Genomic DNA, 22749 nt, shown 5'->3' on the forward strand with positions numbered 1-22749 from the left:
CACTTTAACACTACTAATGCTGGCTTGGCGTTATAGCCCTTGAAAGGGGATACAGTTCTAGAATACCCCATTGTGGAAACTACACTCTTCAAAGCATTCTCCTAGGGGTGTAGTTAACATTTTGACCCCACAGGCATTTTCCATAAATTAATGCATAATGAAAGGTACAGAGCGAAAGTTGCAAATTTTCCACAGCTATTCCATTTCATTGGCCAATATGTCATGCCCAGCTTTTGCAACTGGAAACACACCACATAAATTGTTATGCAGGCTCTCCTGGGTATGACATATGTGGCCGTAATCTGCTGCCTGGGCGAGCAGAAGGGCTCAGAATGAAGGACTGCCATTTGACTTTTGAAGCACAGATTTTGTCGACCAGCTTTTCAGACGCCATGTCATGTCTGCAGAGTCCCTGAGGTACCAGTGAAGTTGAAACCTCTGAGAAGTGACCACATTTTGAAAAATACACCCCTCAAGACATTAATGTATGGGTGTAGTGAACATTTTGACCCTATGGGTGTTTTTTATTTTTTCAAATTAATCCCCAGCACGTTGTGCAGAGTGAAAATTTAAACTTTTCAACATATATGCCATTATAGTGCCTAATATTTTGTGCCCAGCATGTACGAACTGAGACATACACCTCACGCTGGGCACTACAATATCCTTATGAGGCCATAATCTGTGGCCTGGGCACATGGCAGGGCTCAGAAGGGTAGAACCTCCATTGGAGCACGGATTTTGCTGGAATGGTTTTCGGGCGTCATGTCAGGTTTGCTGAGGCCCTGAGATACCAGTACAGTTAAAACTCGCAAGAAGTGACCCCATTTTGAAAATCCCCCCCCCTCAAGGCAATAATCTAGGGTTGTAATATGCATTTTGACCCCACACGTATTTTGTGCAAATTAAGAAAAAAAACGTCAATGTGATCGGGGTCAAAGTACCTCGGAGACGTCATCACAGGTCAAAGTTTAAGAGTTAAAATATAAGTACCAGTCAAAAGGGTAAAATACATATGCATGGTAATATACAACAGTGTTTTTTAAAAAGAAAGAAAGCAAAAACGATAAAACATTAGAGAAGGAACATATAGCGTTTGAAACATCCATTTGGATGTTAACCAGAACGTAAAGCGCACATAAGGTCTTAAACATCCATTTGGATGTTAACAGGAGTGTAAGGCGCACATTAGGTCTTAAACATCCATTTGGATGTTAACAAGTCCGTGAGGTGCACATAAGATCTCAAACATCCGTTTGGATGTTAACAAGATCGTGAAGCGCATGTAAGGTATTAGACATCCATTTGGATGTTAACAAGATCGTAAAGCGCACATAAAGTACAATTCAGAACAAACTTGTTAAAAATAACTGGAGTAGTATGAAAATGAGCTATTAGCAAGGAAATTACATATAAAGGTAAAAAGATATATATAACTAAACTCGTATATATGCTGCAGGACTCGATAGAGCGTCCCCGGAGTCAAGGCAACCACACTAAAATTAAAACGCAGACAGCAAACACGGAGAGGGACTGGAGGAATTAAAAGTAATCAGGACAAGGTAAGTACACTAAAATATTCAATATAAATATTAAAATGAGCCGTTCATTGAGTTTAGCACATTTAAGAAAATATGTGGAAATATATTAAAAAATATAGTTACGAAAGGTATAATTATTATTAATCAAGGGATGTTTCTGAGATGTCATTCAAGCCATTTGGATGTACGGTCATGAGCTTGAAAATCCAGTAATTTTCTCCCTGCTTAAGTTTTTGGAACCGGTTAGGGATATCACAGAATATTTGTTCAATGGGAGTAATAATAATTTTGTCAAATTGACAATTATGAGATGAGGCACAGTGTCACGAAACACTGTTTTAGGAATCCTTTAAGGACAGTGAATAGATGCTTAGTTATTCTGCTTCGCATCGGTTCAATGTCCTGGATTTTCAAGCTCATGGGACTCCAGCGAACCACAGTAACAGCCATTATCCAAGAATGGAGAAAACTTGGAACAGTTGTGAACCTTCCCAGGAGCGGCCGACATACCATATTTCATCAAGAGCGCATCAACGACTCATCAAGGAGATCACAAAACCCCCCCCAGACAAACATCTAAAGAACTGCAGTCCTCACTTGCTTCAGTTAAAGTGTAGCTAAACGTTTGACAAACTTCTGACATGTCATAGTGACATGTCAGAAGTTTGGATTGGTGGGGATCCGTGCACTGAGACCCCACCAATCGCAACAACGAAGCATCTGAAGCGCTCGTGTGAGCGCTCAGCCGCTTCGTGTCTGTCTGGCTTTTTCCGGAAAGCCGATGTATCGGAGTACTGGCGCAGAGACTTTCTATTGATTCCGTACACCGATACATTTATTTCCGGAAAAAGGGCATGTCAGAAGTTTGTCAAACGTTTAGTTACACTTTAAGGTGAATGTACACGATTCCACAATAAGAAAGACACTGGGCAAAAATGGCATCCATGAGAGAGATATACGGCGCAAACCACTACTGACCAAAAATAACACAAAGGCTAATTTCTGTTACGCCACTGCTGGTGCTCAAGACCGCAACACCAGACAATCGCTATCACATGGGTGACGCACGCATCAACACTGACAGAAAACAAAATGCATAAGTAACTCACCAGTGGACAAGTGCAACAGAACACCGAAGGCAGCAGAAGACTGTGATGATGCACAAATGGAGTGGATGGCAGATGAATATCATGCAAGCAGTTAACAGACGAATAGACAACGGACAAGAATTTACAACACTCACTGACCCTATCTGAATACTATCTCACAGCACGGTAAGACAACAGCTTGGCGCAGACCACACAGGAAAGGCAAACATACCAGTTATAACCCCTTCAAATCTTACAAATCAGCAAAAATAGAAGAAATCGGGTGAGGGGAAAATACTTTTTTACAGCACTGTATGTGGTATAGTGGCTTATTTTTTATTGATACTGTATGAGCTGCACGTTTTGTTTTAAGAACATGTACACCACATATCTGACACCCTAAGTCCAGAATAGTGGGAAAAGAGTTTTCTTCTCTCTGCTCTGGGACCCATTCGGCTATCCAGATGTATAGGACTTTGTCACATGTAGTTTGTGACATCCATCCGAGCCATTTTGCCTAGTACGGGTGTCTGCAGCTGTATCTCAGTATGTTGTACAGCCTCTTAGCTGCGCACCTACACCTTGGTATACTGATTATCGTTGGCATCATCATCTCTTGAAGTACGACATCTGCAGACAACAGTTAGAGTCAGTTCACACAGTTTTTTTGGCATTGATTTTGACAGAATCAGCGCCAGAAAATAACCCAACTCGCCCCCATTGCTTTCAATTGGAGGCAGAGGCATTTTTCCCGGGCCGAAAAAAAAGCTGCATGCTCTTTCTCCCATCGCCGCAGGATTTTCTGCCTCCCATTGATTTCAATGAGAAATCAGAGGCAGCACCGCTTGATTTTTCCGGCAAGCGGCCAAAAGCCGCCTGGGAAAAAAAGCCCTCCCATTGAAATTAATCGGGGGGCGACTTCGGATGTTTCTTGGTGCTTATTCCAATGTGGTTTCTGTGTCAAAATCAGCACAAAAAAACTGTGTGAACTGACCCTTAGTGTCTGTTCATAACTCGTTTTAGGCCTTAATTTTGTTGTATACATAAAACGTATACATAGGGCTCCATTCAACTGACGGAAGACAAAAGAGTGTCCTTTAGGCCTCTATCAGACTAGTATACATCTGTATACCTTTTTAACTGCTGCATGGAATAGCGTAGCCTGCAGCACTATTCCACACAGAGGCATTCAGTATAATACGTGGTATAAGTTTTTTTTATAATGAGAGTTAATGTAATACGTACAGTATGCGACTGTATGCCTAAACAGTGGTATATGTCGGAGCCTTCCATTGGAGGTGTATTATCGATGTATATGTATATATCTGACTGACGGCTCACGTGAGGTGAACAGAGCATTAATAACAATGGACAGCCGACATTAGTGACGAACAACCCCTTCTTCTTGGAATCCATGTGTCCATTAGAAGCTCCTTGATGTTTCCCACAGATGTCAGCTATTCATTGGTATTTAGCCGCTCTCTGCAGATGTTGTACTTCAAAGGGTGATAATGCCAACAACTTGCAGAGATACAGCTGAGGCAAAATGGCTCAGGTGGATGTCACGAATAAGAGTGTCTTCCTTCCCTCCACATCTGGTGAGAACAGGTCCCTCTAGAGCCTACACATCCCCTTCTATGTAACCAACATCCTTAGAGCGCCTCCCTGCCTTTCTTTCCAGAATCTGTCAAACAGTATTCCCCAAGAACCAGGGTCCAACTGAACTTACACACGTTTCCAGAATGTAGATTTCATGGAGATATATGTGTAAGTTGTGCAGAGTACATCAGGGTAAATCATAAAAAGGCAGTTCAACTCAATAATAAAATTAACTGGTTGCCGACCACCCATGGTAATTATACGGTGGGCAGTCGGTTGAGGTCCTTAGTAGATCTACACCGCAGGCTTTAGCTGGCTGCCCAGTGACTGCTGTGCACCCTCTGGAGAGACAATAGAAGCAGTTTTCAGTTTTCACCACTTCTGTCTGCTCTGATAGCTTTTACACTGTGCTTAAAGAGGCTCTGTCACCACATTATAAGTGCCCTGTCTCCTACATAAGGAGATGGGCGCTGTAATGTAGGTGACCGCAGTGCTTTTTATTTAAAAAAACGATCTTTTTTCACAACGTTAGGAGTGATTTTAGTTTATGCTAATGAGCTTTCTTAATGCCCAAGTGGGCGTACTTTTACTTTCGACCAAGTGGGCGTTGTACAGAGGAGTGCATGACGCTTACCAATCAGCATCATGCACTCCTCTCCATTCTTTTACACAGCGCTAGCGATATAGATATATCACTATGTGCAGCCTCATACACAAGCCCTAACATTACTAGTGTCCTGATAATGAATACACATGACCATCCAGCCTGGACGTCATGTGTACTTAGAATCCTGACACTTCTGACTCTTTTTTGTGAGATTCCAGCAACGGATACGAAATCTCACGAGATTACGAGGTAAACGAGATTTCGTATCAGTTGCTGTAAATCTCACAGAAAAGATTCAGAAGTGTCAGGATTCTGAGTACACATGACGTCCAGGCTGGATGGTCATGTGTATTCATTATCAGGACACTGTAGTAATGTTAGGGCTTGTGTATGAGGCTGCACATAGTGATATAACTATATCGCTAGTGCAGTGTAAAAGAATGGAGAGGTGCATGATGCCGATTGGTCAGCGTCATGCACTCCTCTGTACAACGCCCACTTGGTCGAAAGTAAAAGTACGCCCACTTGGGCATTAAGAAAGCTCATTAGCATAAACTAAAATCGCTCCTAACGTTGTGAAAAAAGATCGGTTTTTTAAAATAAAAAGCATTACTGTCACCTACATTACAGCGCCGATCTCCTTATATAGGAGATAGGGCACTTATAATGTGGTGACAGAGTCTCTTTAATGACAGGTATGTATAGAATAGAGGGCGCTGCTTCTATTGGTCCTGGTGATCATGGGACTGGTCACATAATCGGTTGGATGCCATTAGTGGAAGTCTGTTGCCGGGTCTAACTAGACCCAGCACAACCCTAACAGTGACAATAGTCATTATAAGAAGGCTGATATCCTGGGTTGCTTTGCCCCAGTTGCAGTGGAGAAGAAGGGTGTAATACAGAAAAATAAATAAAATAAAGCCACCAAGGGTCTCTTCTGAACTTCGAGAGACAAGCCATAATAAATAAAATAAAAATAAGTTAAATAAAAACGACATAAAATACCCATTAAAAAAAGTTCCCAACACCAATTATTGTCGTAATGATAGCTCTGACCCAATTATCCTAAAATAGACATGTAATATATCAAAATTTACAGTGGACAATGACGATCACAAATAAAAGGCCTATTTTAGGGTAAAAAAATATTATTACCAGACAAATTTAGCTGAAATTTAAAAAAGCATTTTTTTTTTTACTATTATTTTCAAACTATAAGCCTAAAAATTTAAAATAGCAAAAAAGATGTTAAAAAAATCACTTTGCTAGCCCAACAAATACAAAAGTTCTAGCAGTTTAACGATCGCATGCTAAAAATGGCTAAACAGTGTCTGGCCCTGAAGGCTCAAAACAGACCTCCTGAGTCCTGACGAAGGTTGCGAAACGCACATCGAGGTGTTCCTCTCTGAGATCACTGATAGCCATCATGCCAGCCACAGGTAATGGAGACTAATTTATGTTCACCACTAAAATGTGTTAGTGCTATACTTTAAATATTACCTTATAGACTGTATTGAAGTTGGATTGTACTTGACCTGCCTAAGTAGAGTCGTGTGTTAACCTTAGACCATACTATCCCCCCACCCCCACTTTAGTAAAGACACATGACACCGAGGTTGGATGTGAAATGGCCACAGCAGCCGTTTATTAATTTCACAGTTTTATAAAAACAATTTAAATCCGAAACATTCGGATAACTAGTTAGGAATCCACCAGAGAATTCCTCCTAATAATTCACATGACCCAACATGGGTCAGAATCGTAAATAACAATTTAACGTTAACATTAACCCGAGCAGAGGAAGTCCTTGAAGCCCCTTCAGATATTCCTTTTTTTAAGAACACACCGAATTAGCCATCTGCAAACCACCAATTACCTCCAGCCGTAAACCAGCTCGGAAGCACCGTTCACCTCTGCAGATGGCTCCAACCACTAGAAGTCCACTTCAAGGGGATAACACCCGATGAAGCCCTCAAGTGATATACCGACCACTAGAAGTCCACTTCAAAGGGATAACACCCGATGAAGCCTTCAAGTGATATACCTTCTACCAGAAGACCACTTCAAAGGGATAACACCCGATGAAGTCTTCAACCATGTACCTTTTTTGGGGGACGCATACCCCCGATGCGACCCCCCCACCATTTTGTACTGACTGGCCTCAAGGACTCCCCCCGCCAGCTGCCATGACAACAGAACCTACTCCGGAAAAAAGAAAAACATGTTAAATAAGCACACAAATAAAACACAACGCTCATAGACGGACGTACATAAGACCTAAGGAGTAACAAACCAAGGGTGGGAGGGTGGGAGCTTACTGTTTTCGTGTTACTCCTCCCGCTGCTTCCGGCTCAATGCCGAAAAACAGCGGGAAGCTCAGTAACGACCCCCCGTCCCCCTTAACTCCTCCCCGTCCCCCCTCCAACTCCCTCCAACTCTCCCTCACCTAATTAACCCTTTCCCTACCAGGACGGTCATGTCGGCTTCCCTTAATCCCTGCAGGCTGCGTCCAGCCTCTTCTTGACCTGCCTAAGTAGAGTCGTGTGTTAACCTTAGACCATACTATCCCCCCACCCCCACTTTAGTAAAGACACATGACACCGAGGTTGGATGTGAAATGGCCACAGCAGCCGTTTATTAATTTCACAGTTTTATAAAAACAATTTAAATCCGAAACATTCGGATAACTAGTTAGGAATCCACCAGAGAATTCCTCCTAATAATTCACATGACCCAACATGGGTCAGAATCGTAAATAACAATTTAACGTTAACATTAACCCGAGCAGAGGAAGTCCTTGAAGCCCCTTCAGATATTCCTTTTTTTAAGAACACACCGAATTAGCCATCTGCAAACCACCAATTACCTCCAGCCGTAAACCAGCTCGGAAGCACCGTTCACCTCTGCAGATGGCTCCAACCACTAGAAGTCCACTTCAAGGGGATAACACCCGATGAAGCCCTCAAGTGATATACCGACCACTAGAAGTCCACTTCAAAGGGATAACACCCGATGAAGCCTTCAAGTGATATACCTTCTACCAGAAGACCACTTCAAAGGGATAACACCCGATGAAGTCTTCAACCATGTACCTTTTTTGGGGGACGCATACCCCCGATGCGACCCCCCCACCATTTTGTACTGACTGGCCTCAAGGACTCCCCCCGCCACAGCGAAACAGGCCTTGACCACCTTAAGCCTGTGAGTTCCTCCACACCACCACCGCCCTTTCTATGCCTTCTGCTATCGCCAAGCTCCAAAGATCAATGCCAACCTCGGTCAGATGAACCCCGTCACTCCTCCAGAAATTCCCCACTCCTGACTCCAAATCCCTATGCCTCACGCAAATGCCCCCGTTCTTTGCCACAAAACGGGACACCGCCCGGTTAACTTTAATGCGAGCCTTATTGACTCTCTCCACAGATCTAGCTAACCGCCAATGCTTTCTTGGGACTATGTCCGACCACACTATCACCAACTTGGGATAAGATACCCACAAACACAACATATCATGTTTGATATCCCGCACCAACTCACGAAAGGGGCGGACTCCTAAGTCATTCCCACCCACGTGCAACACTAAGACCTCCGGAACCCTATCAAGCCGCGCATATGTCTGGAATTCCGCCAACACCCTGCTCCACGACATACCTCTAAAACCCAGCCAATGCACAACCGCATCCTGTCGCGGAATGCGCAACTGGCGACCATCCGGGCGGACGTCCGCCCTCAAAGCCCCCCAGTGCACGTACGAATGACCCATCAACCACACCAAACACGGAGGCGAATCTGAAACGGAAAAAACAATTAGGCACCACCATATAACATTTGTAAAGCGTAAACAACAAAAATCATAACATATGGGGGCGGACATAGGACTTAAACCTTTTAGACTCCCAACGACCAATACGCCTCACCCCCTCATCATCCAACCCCCAGCGCCCCGCTTCTGTTGCTGCGCCAATCCTGAAGGAATGAGATGAATATGAGCCTACCGCAACACCAACCGCCGTCAAACATTTTTTAAATACAGCTCCAAACTGAAACCTGGACAAAAACGACCCGTCCACATGACGTAACAAAGGCAAATCTGGAGACCCCCTGTTTTGCGTAAAACCCCGCATGCACTCTACTGGGCACATAACCGACCCCGGGAGGGCGAACAAAACTATCAGTTTACCCTTCCCTACTTGGTCAGTTTTAGACCGACGCAACCATACCTCCAGCCAGTCTGCGAATAGGCTCACCTCCCCCGATCTCAGCCCCCCTGCCTGTTTGGTACTTGGCGACACCAACTCACCTATTCTAAATGCTCCAAAGGACGCTAACGAAAAAGCCAACCGAAACAAATCCATTTCGTCTGAAGAACGACAGACCGATGCTAATGAACCGCCCAACGAGCTAAGCAAAGCAAACGACACCGGCCTTCTACTATCCGCCTCCACCCTACCTCGGCGCAACCCCTTCAAAGCCTGCGATACCAGAAATTCCTTCGATACATCCTGAAAGCCCCGCAACTTAAACCCAAACGCCACCGCAGATATGAACCGGTTCACCTTCGCCACTGAAAACCCCGCCTCCCAGGCGTCCCCTAACCAGTACAAAAGTGCCACTAACCTGTCTCTATCCGTATTGACGTCACCCAACTCTCTTACCCACTCCTCCCACTGCCTCCAACAAGCAGCATAAGCACTCCACGTCGTGCGCGCCAAAGACCTTTGTAACAGCTGTTCTACGGGACCGATACCAGATCCCAAAGATGCTCCGGACAAGCCAAACCGAGACGTTCCGCTCCCGGTGCCAATTGCCGAAACCGGTCCCACTGCGAGCGAGAAAGAGCATCAGCGATACAATTCCGTACACCCGGGACATGCACCGCCACCACCCGCGCGTTCAACGACAAACACACCAACACTAAATGTCGCAACAATTGAACTACCGGAGGAGAGGACGCCGTGATGTTATTAATGGCAAGCACCACCCCCATGTTGTCGCAGTAAAAACGGACCTTCTTATCCCTGAGCCTGTCCCCCCAAATGGTAGCCGCCACCACGATGGGAAACAGCTCGAGCAGGGCCAGATTCCGCGTGAGTCCACTGGACACCCAGCTAGCCGGCCATTGACCTGCGCACCACGGACCTCCCCCGTAAGCTCCAAAACCGCCCGCCCCAGCCGCATCCGTAAAAATATTCAAATCACTCGTATCCTGCGCTGGGGCCATCCATAGCGAGCGACCATTGTACTGGCCCAAGAAGTCATCCCAAACCTGAAGATCAGCTCGGTGCTCCTCCTTGAGCCGCACAAAATGATGCGGCGCACGCACTCCCGCCGTTGCCGCCGCCAACCTCCTACCAAACACCCTCCCCATCGGCATAATCCGGCAGGCGAAATTCAACTTCCCCAGCAGCGACTGAAGCTCCCTCAGCGTCATTTTCTTCATTCTACAAGCCCGCCGAACCTCCAGCCTCAAAGCACCCAACTTATCCGCCGGGAGACGACACTCCATTGCCACCGAGTCTATTTAGATTCCCAAAAAACAAATCGTCGCTACCGGGCCCTCCGTTTTTTCCGGCGCCAAAGGAATCCCAAAATCCCTCGCCACCTTCTGTAGTGCATGAAGCAAATTACCGCAAACCGGCGAACCCCCCGGGCCAACGCACAAAAAATCATCTAAGTAATGGATCAACGAGTCGACCCCGGATACTCCCCTCGTTACCCACTCCACGAAGCTACTAAACGCCTCGAAGTATGCACAAGAAAGGGAACACCCCATCGGAAGGCACCGATCCACGTAAAAAGCCCCATTCCAAAAACAACCCAACAGCCGTTGGCTTTCTGGATGGACCGGCAACAACCTGAACGCCGCCTCGATGTCGGTTTTTGCTAGCAGCGCCCCTGGACCCGCAGCCCGCACTAACCCCACCGCCTTATCGAATGAGGTATAAACTACGGAGCACAACTCGTGATCAATCCCGTCATTTACCGACGAACCCTTGGGATACGATAAATGTTGAATCAAACGAAATTTTCCGGGCTCGCGTTTAGGGACAATACCCAACGGGGACACAACTAAATCTTTTACCGGCGACTCAACAAACGGCCACGACATGCGGCCCAACGAAACTTCTTTTAACAACTTTTCCGACACGACTTTTGCATGCAAGTAAGCCGATTTTAAATTCCTCCACGTAACCGGAACCTCATAAGGAGGCGGAGGAATAACAAAACCAACACGAAACCCTTCGTAAAGCAACTTAGCCGCCGCCCTATCCGGATACTCATTTAGATAAGGGGCCATCTTTTCCACCCTCACCGGCGACACCCCCTTGACCAGCCGCGTGCTGGTTCCCTGACCTCTTTTTCCGCAGACATTTTGGCGCCCCGTGTGATGCACCATTACACTCGGAACACACGTGCTTGAACTTGCACGTGGCCCCGAACTTGCACTGACCTTCATTAAATTGCCAGCAAAACCCCGCCTTTCCCCCGCCGCTTTGTCCAACCTGACTAGACTGGCCTCCCTGGCCGGCGCTCCCGGGAAAGGACTGCCTAACCGGAGCCGTAACCCGTAACCAGAGAGCAATATCCTTCTGGTCCCACCGAATCGCCGGCCGAACCGCCTTCCGCTGACGGAATTGCTCATCGTATCGCAGCCACGCCTGACCCCCATACGCCCTATGAGCCTCCCCAATGGCATCAAAATAACAAAACAACGCCGAACAATTTTCCGGCGCCTTTTCCCCTATCACACTAGCCAATATGGCGAACGCCTGCGACCAATTAACGAACGTCTGCGGGATAAGCCTATACCGCCGCCGTTCCTCCTCGTCCTTTTTACTCTCATCCCGCTTGCTCTTATCCAAATTAAATTTAGCGAGCGGCAAGAGAGAAAAAATTTCAACATATTCGTCCTTCCAGATCCGCTCGCGCACCTCCTGCTTTAAATGCGCCCCCAACGGACCTTCAAAACAAACGTACACCTCCCCCCGAGCACGATCATCAATACGCACTCGATCGCCATCCTTTTGTGCCTCGGTCTGTACCGACACCGCGACCGCCTCTCTAACCGCCATCACGGGACGCGCCTGTAACGATCCCACGTCCCTGGGGCCTTCCCAAACTACCGCAGGGGACACTTCCGTTACTACCGGCGCCGCGGCCCTATCTAGGCGCCCCACCAGCTCCCGTAAGCAACCCACTAAGTCCGCCAAACCCGCTCCGTCGCGTCCGCCCGCGCCACTACCGGCCCCCGATGCAATGCTAGCAGCCCCCCCGCCGACACCCGACATAAAAATCGCTGGATAAGACAATGATGGAGTTATACACTCACCGGGCTGCACAGGCGCTGTGTTCCCGTCAGCCGGACCATCCTGACCTCGACGATACACGTCCAGTTCACCTTCCTCCAGCTCTTCTCTCGCCGACGACTGTCCATCCCAACGACATCTTCGGAACGGGGATGAAGACGCGCTGACCGATGGGCCGGCAACCTGCCGCCCGACCGCCGGGACCCAGACTTCCGACCGGACCTGTTGCCTCGACGTCGCTGCAGATCTAGGCGTCCGTCTAGACGATCCTGACGAAGCCTGCCCCCTGGCCGGAACATCACCAGGCGGGGCGGCCGTACCTTGTCCTCCAAATCTTCCATCTGATGGGGGAGGGGTGACAGGGAGCCCAGCCTGCGACTCCCTGCTTACCGCCGGACCCCGTCGCGGCCTGGGATTCCTGCCAGGACGCAGGGCCTGGGAAGGGGCGGTCCTCCCAGCTGCCTGGCCTGCAGCGTCCGGGATCGGGCTCCCTCTGCGACGCCGTGTCCGCGGGACTGCCTCCGGACTGAGGCGCTCTGGAGGTCGGGACCGCCGAGAGGGACGGGTCGACCCGGCCTGAGTCGCCGTCACCCCCGGCAACGCTCTCTGCCTGCTCTGCGCAGGAGCGGTTGTTGCCGACTCCCCCCCCCGCCGCCATAGCCATGCTTGTAAGGGGGCCGGGGGAGGGGAGCCTGTCCCCTGCAACAGACCCCGAACGCCGGGCCTGACGTGACGAAACGGCGTCCGGGATCTTCGTTATTGCAGCCACGGTCTCCTCTAGCCATCCGGGACCGTGGTGCACAGCAGCGGCACGCAGCCGCTCTAACATTAATGTCTCTGCCATGCTGAGAAGCGCGGGCAACGGGGAGCTTACTGTTTTCGTGTTACTCCTCCCGCTGCTTCCGGCTCAATGCCGAAAAACAGCGGGAAGCTCAGTAACGGCCCCCCGTCCCCCTTAACTCCTCCCCGTCCCCCCTCCAACTCCCTCCAACTCTCCCTCACCTAATTAACCCTTTCCCTACCAGGACGGTCATGTCGGCTTCCCTTTATCCCTGCAGGCTGCGTCCAGCCTCTTCTAGAGGGAATCTGTTTAGAGGCATACTATATGCGCTCTCTGTGTATTTCTGCCTTACCTGCTGTATACCATACATCACTATACTTATATGGCTATGGTGGTAATTTTCTGATGATCTCAGAGTTTCCTTTTTTAAGTATGTTTTAATATTTGTATGTATATTTATCTGGGTTCTGGGGGGTTTCCATATTTATGGAATAATAAAATAAATATTTTTGGACTAAATACATGTCTAAGATTTATTTGTCACATGGTATGTGAATGTGAGACATATATAGGTTTTCAAAACAGCTCAATCCTGAACCGGTTAAGGGACATATTTTAAAGTAATCCTTTATGCACAGGCCTGGTTGTGTGTGGCAGATTTCACAGTAGTAAATGGTGTCTACGCTTGGAAAATGTTAAACATGAAAATGTTAGAAATACTGGGGCACTACCCTACCGGTTTCCAAATATTAGGGCCTTTATGATCACCTCTTGAAAGTCTAGAAATGTCCCCCTCTATACAATGCCATCTTATATAGTTTCTTGTGGCACACCCTTCATTTCTGCATGGTACTATACGGCTTCAGCACTTGATCTCACAGATCAACCCCTCCCATGTACTTTTTACAGACCAGGATGCAGTCTGGCCTGGGGGCTCTCTGTACTTGTACCTCGTAGCGAGACAGGACACGCTGCTATCGCTGTGTATTGTGCTTAATATAAGGACATCCCTCTAGTCCTTACACTTGACACAGAATACGTTGTCTCTTCATAATGCCTTGCTCTTGCACTTTCTATGCTTTCGCTCAAACAACAGCCTAGGGAGTCTTCTCTAATTTTTTCTCACAGTTTATATACTAACTCACTTATGAACCACCACCCCCCTGCAGACCTGTGAATGCCAAGAAAAACAATTTAAGGAAAGAGGACTCTACCTTCATGGCGAAAAGAGTTTTGCTAGGATCATCTGCAGAGTAATAGTGAAAGTGAAAGCGCTTTACTCTCCAAGAGGGGAGTGCCCTTTGTTCTTCTTTTAAGTACGGAAATGAAAATGCCAATATATATGTTTCTTTAAAATTACTGATTAACTCTATCAGTGTAGTGTTTAGTCAGCTATAGAAGAAGGAAAAATGCACATGAATGATATCTGTAACACAAATTAGTGTAAGGGTATGTTTACATGGTCAGGATTTACACTAGGCAAATCCTTCGGGGATTTTAAAGATAATCTACAACAAAAATCTGCAGCTGAAAGTTGGATTTTTGTCACAGATTGGTATTTGGAACCGTCTACGGATTATCTCTATTGAAGTACGACAGAGCTAATCTGCTGCTTTATACCATGGAATCTGCATCATTAATGAACATGCTGAAGATTTAAAATCCACGCCGGTATGTGAATTGGGCATCAAACACCCCATTCACATACATTGCCAGCAGAATGCTTTTGGATTCTATTCGGATTTAGGCGTGGAATCCACAACATGTGAGCATTGCCTAAATATTTTTTCATGTATGTCCCGATATTAAGATCAGAACACTGGTTATATTAGGAGCAACAACATGTAGCTGTAACATGTACATTATATTGTAAGACAAGCTAACAACATATAAAATAAAGTTTCTGTTTCTTCATGGAAGGTTTCTGCCATCTACTGGTCTCAAGTTGAACTGCAGTTTTGACAATACTTTGGATTGGTGACATCCAGTGGCATAACTACCGCGGTAGCAGCCGTAGCGGCTGCTACGGGGCCCGCGGCTTGAGGGGTCCCGTGCCGCCAGCCGACACGCCTCCCCATATGCCCATAGTTACTACGGGGCCTGCGCCGCCAAGCCTCTAACATGTGAGGGCCTGCCGACACAGGCCCTCTCATGCCCAGGGGCATCATTAGCACCAGAGGGGGCCCCGTTGCCAGCAACAGTCACCCCCTCTTGCAGTAATTGTACCTGCGTCTATAGCACGCAGGTACAAATACATTCATCAGCGCTGGATAGCCGGACCATTCAGCACCTTACAATGACGCTGATTGGCGGGGCAAAATTATTTGCCTCACCAATCAGCGCCTTTCAACGACGCTAGCGGCGCAATGACTCCATCGCTTCCATGCTTGAAAGGCGCTAATTGATGGGGCAAGTCATTCTGCCCTGCCAATCAGCGCCTTTCAACGATGCACCGCTTGCGTCGTTCACTCCAGCAGACCTGCTCAGAAGAGAGCAGATCTGCATTGCCACCAGACAACGCGGGAATTGGATCAGGGTGAGTATGTAATTTTTATCTTTTTTCTACTAAAACTGAGTGGCGTTATCTACATGGAGGGCTCTATCTTCAGGGGGGGGCACTATACAGGGCCGCCATCAGGAATTTCAGGGCCCCATACAACAACATTTTCTGGGCCCCCCTACCGTGGCACCGCCTGTTAACGGTACTCCGTCCAGCACTATATCATGCTACCCAGGGCCGCCATCAGGGGGGTATTAGGGGTACTGATGTGAGGGGCCCGGCCAAACCTAATTGAAAGGGGGGCCCGACAACTGCTGCGACTTGCCTTTGGTAGAAAAAAAACAGGCCCCTGCAATGGGGCCCGTTTTTTTTCACTAAAAGAATGTCGTGAGCTGCGGGCCCCCCCTCTCGTAATGGGGGCCGTCAAACACCGCACGCCCGCGCGCACCCGCAAACTCCCGCGCGTGCGCACCACACGCACCCGCGACCGCCCGCGCACCCGCGACTGCACACCGAATTTTGTGGCAGATTTTGACCTGCCCACACTATCTTGCCGATGGGAGGACAGAGGCGGAACAGCGGCAAGAAATAACGTGCTACTTTTTCTTTTTTCCGCGACTGGCTCCCATTGATTTCAGATTAAATCAATGGGAGGCGGTTTTGGAAGTTGTTTGGTGCTGATTCTGATGCAGTGTCCGAGTCAATATCAAGGCCCAAAAACTCTGTGAACTGGGCGTTATTATTAGGGCTTATTCAGACGAACGTGTAATACGTCCGTGATTTTCACGCGCCTCGCACGGACCTATGTTACTCTATGGGGCCGTACAGACTGTCAGTGCGTAAAACTCACGACATGTCCGATATTTGTGCATTGTTCGCGCATCACGCACCCATTGAAGTCAATGGGTGCGTGAAAATCACGCCCAGCACTTCCGCAGCAGTATAAACTATGAATGAAAACAGAAAAGCACCACGTGCTACAAACATACAAACAGAGTGTCATAATGATGGCGGCTGCGCGAAAATCACGCAGCCACGCATCATACGCTGCTGACACACGGAGCTGTTATGGACCTTTTGCATGCGCAAAACGCCACGTTTTTTGTGCGTGCAAAAAGCACACGCTTGTGTAAATCCGGCCTTAGGGTAGGAACACACTAGGCATGAACACTGCAGATTTTATGCAACACATTTTATTGCGGAAAATCCGCAGCGTATTTGAAGAAATCTCATCCACACGCTGCAAAAAAAATTGACCTGCAGTGTGGCTTTTTAAGCCGCAGCATGTCAATTTATTCTGTGGAATCGCTGCTCCTCTGTTGCGGAAATGCTGCGGTTCTGCCGCAAAAATCACAAATGAGAAAAAAAAAAAGGCACTTTTTTAAATGTATAAAAAAGTTTAGACTTCCCCCGGCCGTAGTCCTGGTGACGCGATCCTCTTTTCTTAGCGCAGCCCGGCCTCCTGTCATGACGTTTCATCCCATGTGACTGGGACTACAGCCGGGGTAAGTCTAAACTTCTTTATAAATTTTAAAAAGTGCCTTTATAGTGGGCCACTATATACAGAGGGCTCTATATGTGGGGATGTGGGGCACTATATACAGGTGGGTCTATATGTGGGGTTGAGGGGGACTATCTACAGGGGGGTCTATATGTGGGGCACTATATACAGGGGGAGCTATATGTGGGACACTATATACAGGGGTGGGCTATATGTAGAACACTATCTATAGGGGAGCTATTTGTAGGGCACTATCTATAGGGGTCGGCTATATGTGGGACACTATATACAGGGGTGGGTTACCTGTGGGGCACTAGCTACAGTGGGGCTATATGTAGGACACTGTCTATGGGGTGGCTATATGTGGGACACCATATACAGGGGAAGCTATATGTGAAGTACTATCTACAGAGGTGGGCTATACGTGGTGCACTATCTATAGGGGAAGCTATATGTAGGGCAGCACGGTGGCTCAGTGGTTAGCACTATTGCCTTGCAGCTCTGAAGTCCATATGTGGGAACGAATTACAGAGGGTTTTATGTGGGGCACTATCTACAGGGGCTTCAGTGTAGGGCATAATCTACAGAGGCTCTATGGGGGGGTCACTATCTACAGGTGGCACGGTGTGTGTGGGACACAGTGTATGGTACTATTATATGCCTCTTCCCATGACATCACCCCTGCTCTTATACAGAACACCAGTGATTGTCTGTCCGCTGTCTCTAACATCATGTCCTCTCTCTATCTGAAATTGAATCTTTCTAAAACTGAGCTCCTTGTGTTCCCACCATCTACTAACCTCCGTAAACCTGATGTCTCCATCTCAGTGTGTGGCAATACCATAACTCCTAGGCAGCACGCCCGCTGTCTCTGGGTTATTTTTGACTCAGATCTTTCCTTTACTCCTCACATTCAATCACTTTCACACTCCTGTCATTTTCACCTCAAAAACATCTCCAGAATCCGCCCTTTTCTTACTGAGGAAACCGCCAATACTCTCATTGTTGCTCTGATTCACTCTCGTCTTGACTACTGTATCTCATTACTAGTCGGTCTTCCCCTCACCAAACTCTCTTCTCTCCAATCTATCCTCAATGCAGCAGCCAGGCTCATATTTATGACCAACCGCTACACCAACGCCTCTAATCTGTGCCAGTCACTGCACTGGTTGCCCATCCCCTTCCGAATAAAATTCAAACTTAGTACTCTCACCCACAAAGCTCTCCACAGTGCTGCACCTCCTTACATCTCTTTCCTCATCTCTGTCTACCACCCTACTCGGGCTCTACGTTCTGCCAACGACCTTAGATTAAATTCCTCCATAATCCGAACCTCCCACTCCCGTCTCCAGGACTTCTCTCGTGCTGCACCAGTCCTCTGGAATGCACTACCCCATACAATCAGATTAATTCCCAATATCCACAGTTTTAAATGTGCCCTGAAAACACATCTATTTAGACAGGCCTATAACATTCCCTAATCTGACTCCTTTCCATGGCCCTCCTTTTAGATTATTCATCAGAATAAGATTCCCTCACACTCCTTCTCTTCATGTCCGTCATACACGGATACTGGCTGGTGACCGGCTCATGCAGCTTTATGTGCACCACTCCATGTGTATAAAAATGGCTGGACTATTGTACTGAACAAACACTGTTACACTTTGTGTCTCCCTTATTTCCTCATAGATTGTAAGCTCTTGTGAGCAGGGTCCTCACTCCCCAGGTTTGAATTGTAAATTAACTTTGTCACTATGTAATGTCTGAAATTGTTTGTTTCATGTTCCCGCTAAATTGTAAGGTGCTGCGTAATAAGTTGGCGCTATATAAATAAAGATTATTATTATTATTATAATCAGGGACACATTGTATGGTGCTATTATAGTTAGAGGTGCAGTGTATGGTGCTTTATTATATTTAGTTGAGAATTTTAACATAGTTTATTATTGCAGAAATATTTTAAAAGTGAGAAGCTAAAGACATTTGAGCGGAAAACTGCAGAAATAGGTCGTGGCTGGGAGAAATCCATCATAGAGGTCTGGACCGGAGGGAGAAGAAAAGAACTAGAATCTGAGACGTCACAGATGAGTCACTTAATGTAAATGTTTATTCAGCCTCTAATCAGTACTGTAGTCACTGTATGATCTGCAGCGAGATGATGGGTGGTAAGATTGTTTTTTTTTAAACAGCATCTCCCAGCATATCCTTACTACTGTTCGGGCCATGCTGGGAGCTGTAGTTTTACGCCGTACAAACCTATACAACAGGGGTTGCACTAAATTGAGCTGTATTTGTATATATGTACTGAGATTGGATCTGGGGCTGTATGTATGTACTGATTTTTGTTATGATGCTGTATTTAAGTACTGAGCTTTGTTCTGGTGCTGTATATATGTATGAGATTGGTTCTGGGGATGTATATATGTACTGAGCTTGGATCTGTTGCTGTATTTATGTACTGAGCTTGGTTCTGGGGATATATATATGTACTAAGCTTTGTTCCGGTGCTGTATTTATGTACTGAGCTTTGTTGTGGTGCTGTATATATGTACTGAGCTTTGTTCTGGTGCTGTATTTATGTACTGAGCTTGGTTCTGTGGCTGTATTTATGTATTTATCTTTCTTCTGGTATTGTATATATGTACTGAGCTTGGTTCTAGTGCAGTATTTATGTACTGAGGTTGGTTCTGTATATATTGTGAGCTGGCGTCCCACTTGGGTTGCTGTATTGGGCAGTCACGCACACGGAAACGGGATAAACACAAACTGTGGGTACTTTTTTATTTGCACCAAACAGACAGATCCTTTTTGTACAGAGCTTGTGTCCACTGGGTAAAGCAACAAACAAAACAATATAACTTGTGGAAAAACAATCTTTTAAAGTTCTCACCCTGTAGCAGCCACCACCTGAGTGTGCAAATCCCCTTTGTTAGGTGTTTCGGTCATAGCAGTCTCCCTGGAGGAATAACAACCTCCTTCCTTCTCACTCTCTCTCTTCACACTGTCAGCTTCCCTTTTAATCAGGGCCAGCTGAGACTCTAGAAACCAAAACCTGGAGTGGAGGTATGGGAATGGCCATCCCACCCGGAATCTCTACAGCCATTCCTAAATCCCGGACCCTGAAATCCAGCCTAAAAAAACTCCTGCTCACCAACTAACCTTGCTGAGCAACGAACTTCCCAGAGAATTACACCACTGAGATAAGAAATCTCAGTGGCACATACCTACCCTCTACCAGTCTTCCTACTGACTGTTTACAATATATATGAGCTTGGTTCCTGGTGCTGTATTTATGTACTGAGCTTGTTCTGGTGCTGTATATATGTACTGAGCTTGGTTCTGGTGCTGTATATATGTCAGAGCTTGGTTCTAGTGCTGTATTTATGTACTGAGCTTGGTTGTGGTACTGTATATATGTATGAGCTTGGTTCTGGAGCTGTAATTATATAGAATATATTTATAATAACAAAATTGCAGGGCAGGTGGAATTGTTCTCAATTCATTGTATATTTCATGGGAACTTGTCTGGTAGTTTTAACCCCTTGAACCGCCACCATGCGGTAATACATGACCTGAACATGAAGCTGCAATAGAAGTTCCAGTTGCAGAGAGAAACAGTCCTGATATCGTCACAGTAGTATCACAAACAGAGCTGTGCTGGGTTTGGTAAGACTCATCAACTGTGCCCAATTTTGTAATCTGTCACCGGATTGTCAGGTCCCCTAATTCTTACTGTGCTATGTTGTACTGACCATTCTGCAGTATATAGTGTATATTATTTAGAATTTTTTTTTGGGGTTTATGACTTTTATTTAATAAAAACTGTTTTGTGAAAGAAATTACGTTTATTGTTTACTGATTGTGGCACCCATATGGTTAAACAGCTAGTATTACTCTGATGCCAGTTGCTGGTGTGATGGATAGTAAATTTGCTTATATTCTCTGCATTAAATGACATTATGAATTATCAAGCAGAATGCCAGATTATGCAGAGATGTAATTTCTATTCCATCTGCATTGACCCCCCCCCCCCCATTTCTGCTTAGTTTGCAAGAAATATGTAATCTTTGTGTGTTCTTTCTGCGGCCTTGATACGCTAGTAATTAGCAGTCTGGCAGAACACCTAGATATGAAATAATCATCACATTTATAATTATTTATTTTTATACCACCATTCACGTACATTTACAAATAACTCCTACATCCCTTTATTTGTAGGCCAGAATTTGCAGGTGTTAGAAAGATCACGTTACCTCAGTGAGGATGTATTTTCAGTGTATACGTGTGGAATGATTGGTTGTTATATGTAAGGTAACACCTTGATGAAAGGGTACGCCTTAAGGGTATATAAACATATGTATGTTAATAATAAAGAGAACATTGATTAAGACAAGAGATTGCTATTTATCTTTATTGATCTCCCAGTGCACTGCTGATACTTCAAATAACAACTAGAATAACACCTGACAAAGCAGAGGGTGCCCATTGAAGCACCCACCCCAAAAGGCGCTACCTGGAAGAGGGTTTCCATGACAGTACATGGTGCCGAAACCCGGGACCTGTACATGAGAATTTGTGCACTAATTTGGAATGACCTGGGGAGTCGCTGAAACCAAAACCGCGTGGTAAGTAACAGACGTTATGTTACACCATTTGTTTCAGCCACTATGTTAAGTCTCTGGAAACATATTTTGTATATGTAAGTCCCTACAAAGGGGTCCCGTAATAATCAGGTCCTTTGTCAGGGTCCTGATCAAATGGATGTGCGTGGGAGTGCACGTGACAAGTTTAATAAATGTTTATGTAGTGTGGTATTGCATACGTCCGTGAGAAGAAATACATTTAAAATTGTGAAAACTGTATGGCCCAATCCCCTGTCCAGAAGTAATATCCACTTCATAGAAGGAGACATATACTTAGTGCAAGGAGGAGCAATTGTGTCTATATTAAATTTGCACGCCGTAACATTGCCCAGTGCAATAGGGAAAACTTTGAATGTTGTATTGAATAAACATTTATACGCTCCTAGCATACTGCCAGCTTGTAATATTGTGTGTAAAGGTCATTAAAAACCGTCAGATGTATGCATTGTCAGACTGGTAGAAGGTAGGAATCAGTACAGACTGATTTCTAGCACGCATTTGATAATCCGGCATATAGACTTCGTTGTAGCATAACAAGCAAGTCTGTAGTAGTATAACATCAGACCGTCTGGATTGAATACTGTTGTAGAATAACAACCTGTGTTCAATAAATGACCCTGACACATAACCCAAGTGCCACCTGTGTCGTAGTAGTATAACTACCTACACAAATTACAGTGAAGGAGATTGGTATTGGCTCACACCCAGGGCCCCTAAAGAAATCGCCAAAATAAATAGCAGACCCCTGGACTACAGCCCACCGAGTGAATGGTTGAGCGGACAGGATGAGATATATTTGATCAAATATAATTTGCATATAAAACTGTTGTCAAGTGCAAGAGGAAATAATTTGGAATATATGCTACATCACATGCTGTATGAACCAAAAGTTACAACCCGGCAGCAAGTGTTTTGTATAACTGAAAGAGATGAGGGGTTTGTAGATGTTTGAAATGAATATGACCAACTCCTGCTTGAGTCAATGGAGGTTCATGACTGTTGATTATGTTGAAGGATTTGCTCTTGTAATTTGTGGATTGGCAGCATTTTGTCTGTTCTTGATGTTCAAAACAGTGAGGGATCAGAGAAAATGATATCTCAATGCTAGAATTGTCTGAACGAACTCCTGTGATATCGTATTTTGTAAGCCGGTCTGTCTGGAGCTAGGGAATTTTCTGGAGA

At 46.0% G+C, this 22749-nt stretch overlaps 1 protein-coding gene across 1 annotated transcript in view; it reads right to left on the reverse strand.

The window, feature by feature from the left end:
- The window catches only part of LOC142657898 (uncharacterized), a 95796-nt gene extending 81597 nt beyond the window's left edge, over positions 1-14199 (reverse strand). The window contains exon 1 of the mRNA XM_075833419.1: positions 14138-14199. Coding sequence (XP_075689534.1) covers positions 14138-14143 — 6 coding nt within the window. The 5' untranslated portion in view covers positions 14144-14199. The remainder of the gene's footprint in view (positions 1-14137) is intronic.
- Positions 14200-22749: the final 8550 nt, after the last annotated feature.

Source organism: Rhinoderma darwinii, chromosome 7 (genome assembly GCF_050947455.1).
Source record: "Rhinoderma darwinii isolate aRhiDar2 chromosome 7, aRhiDar2.hap1, whole genome shotgun sequence".
NCBI classification, from domain to species: Eukaryota; Metazoa; Chordata; class Amphibia; order Anura; family Rhinodermatidae; genus Rhinoderma; species Rhinoderma darwinii.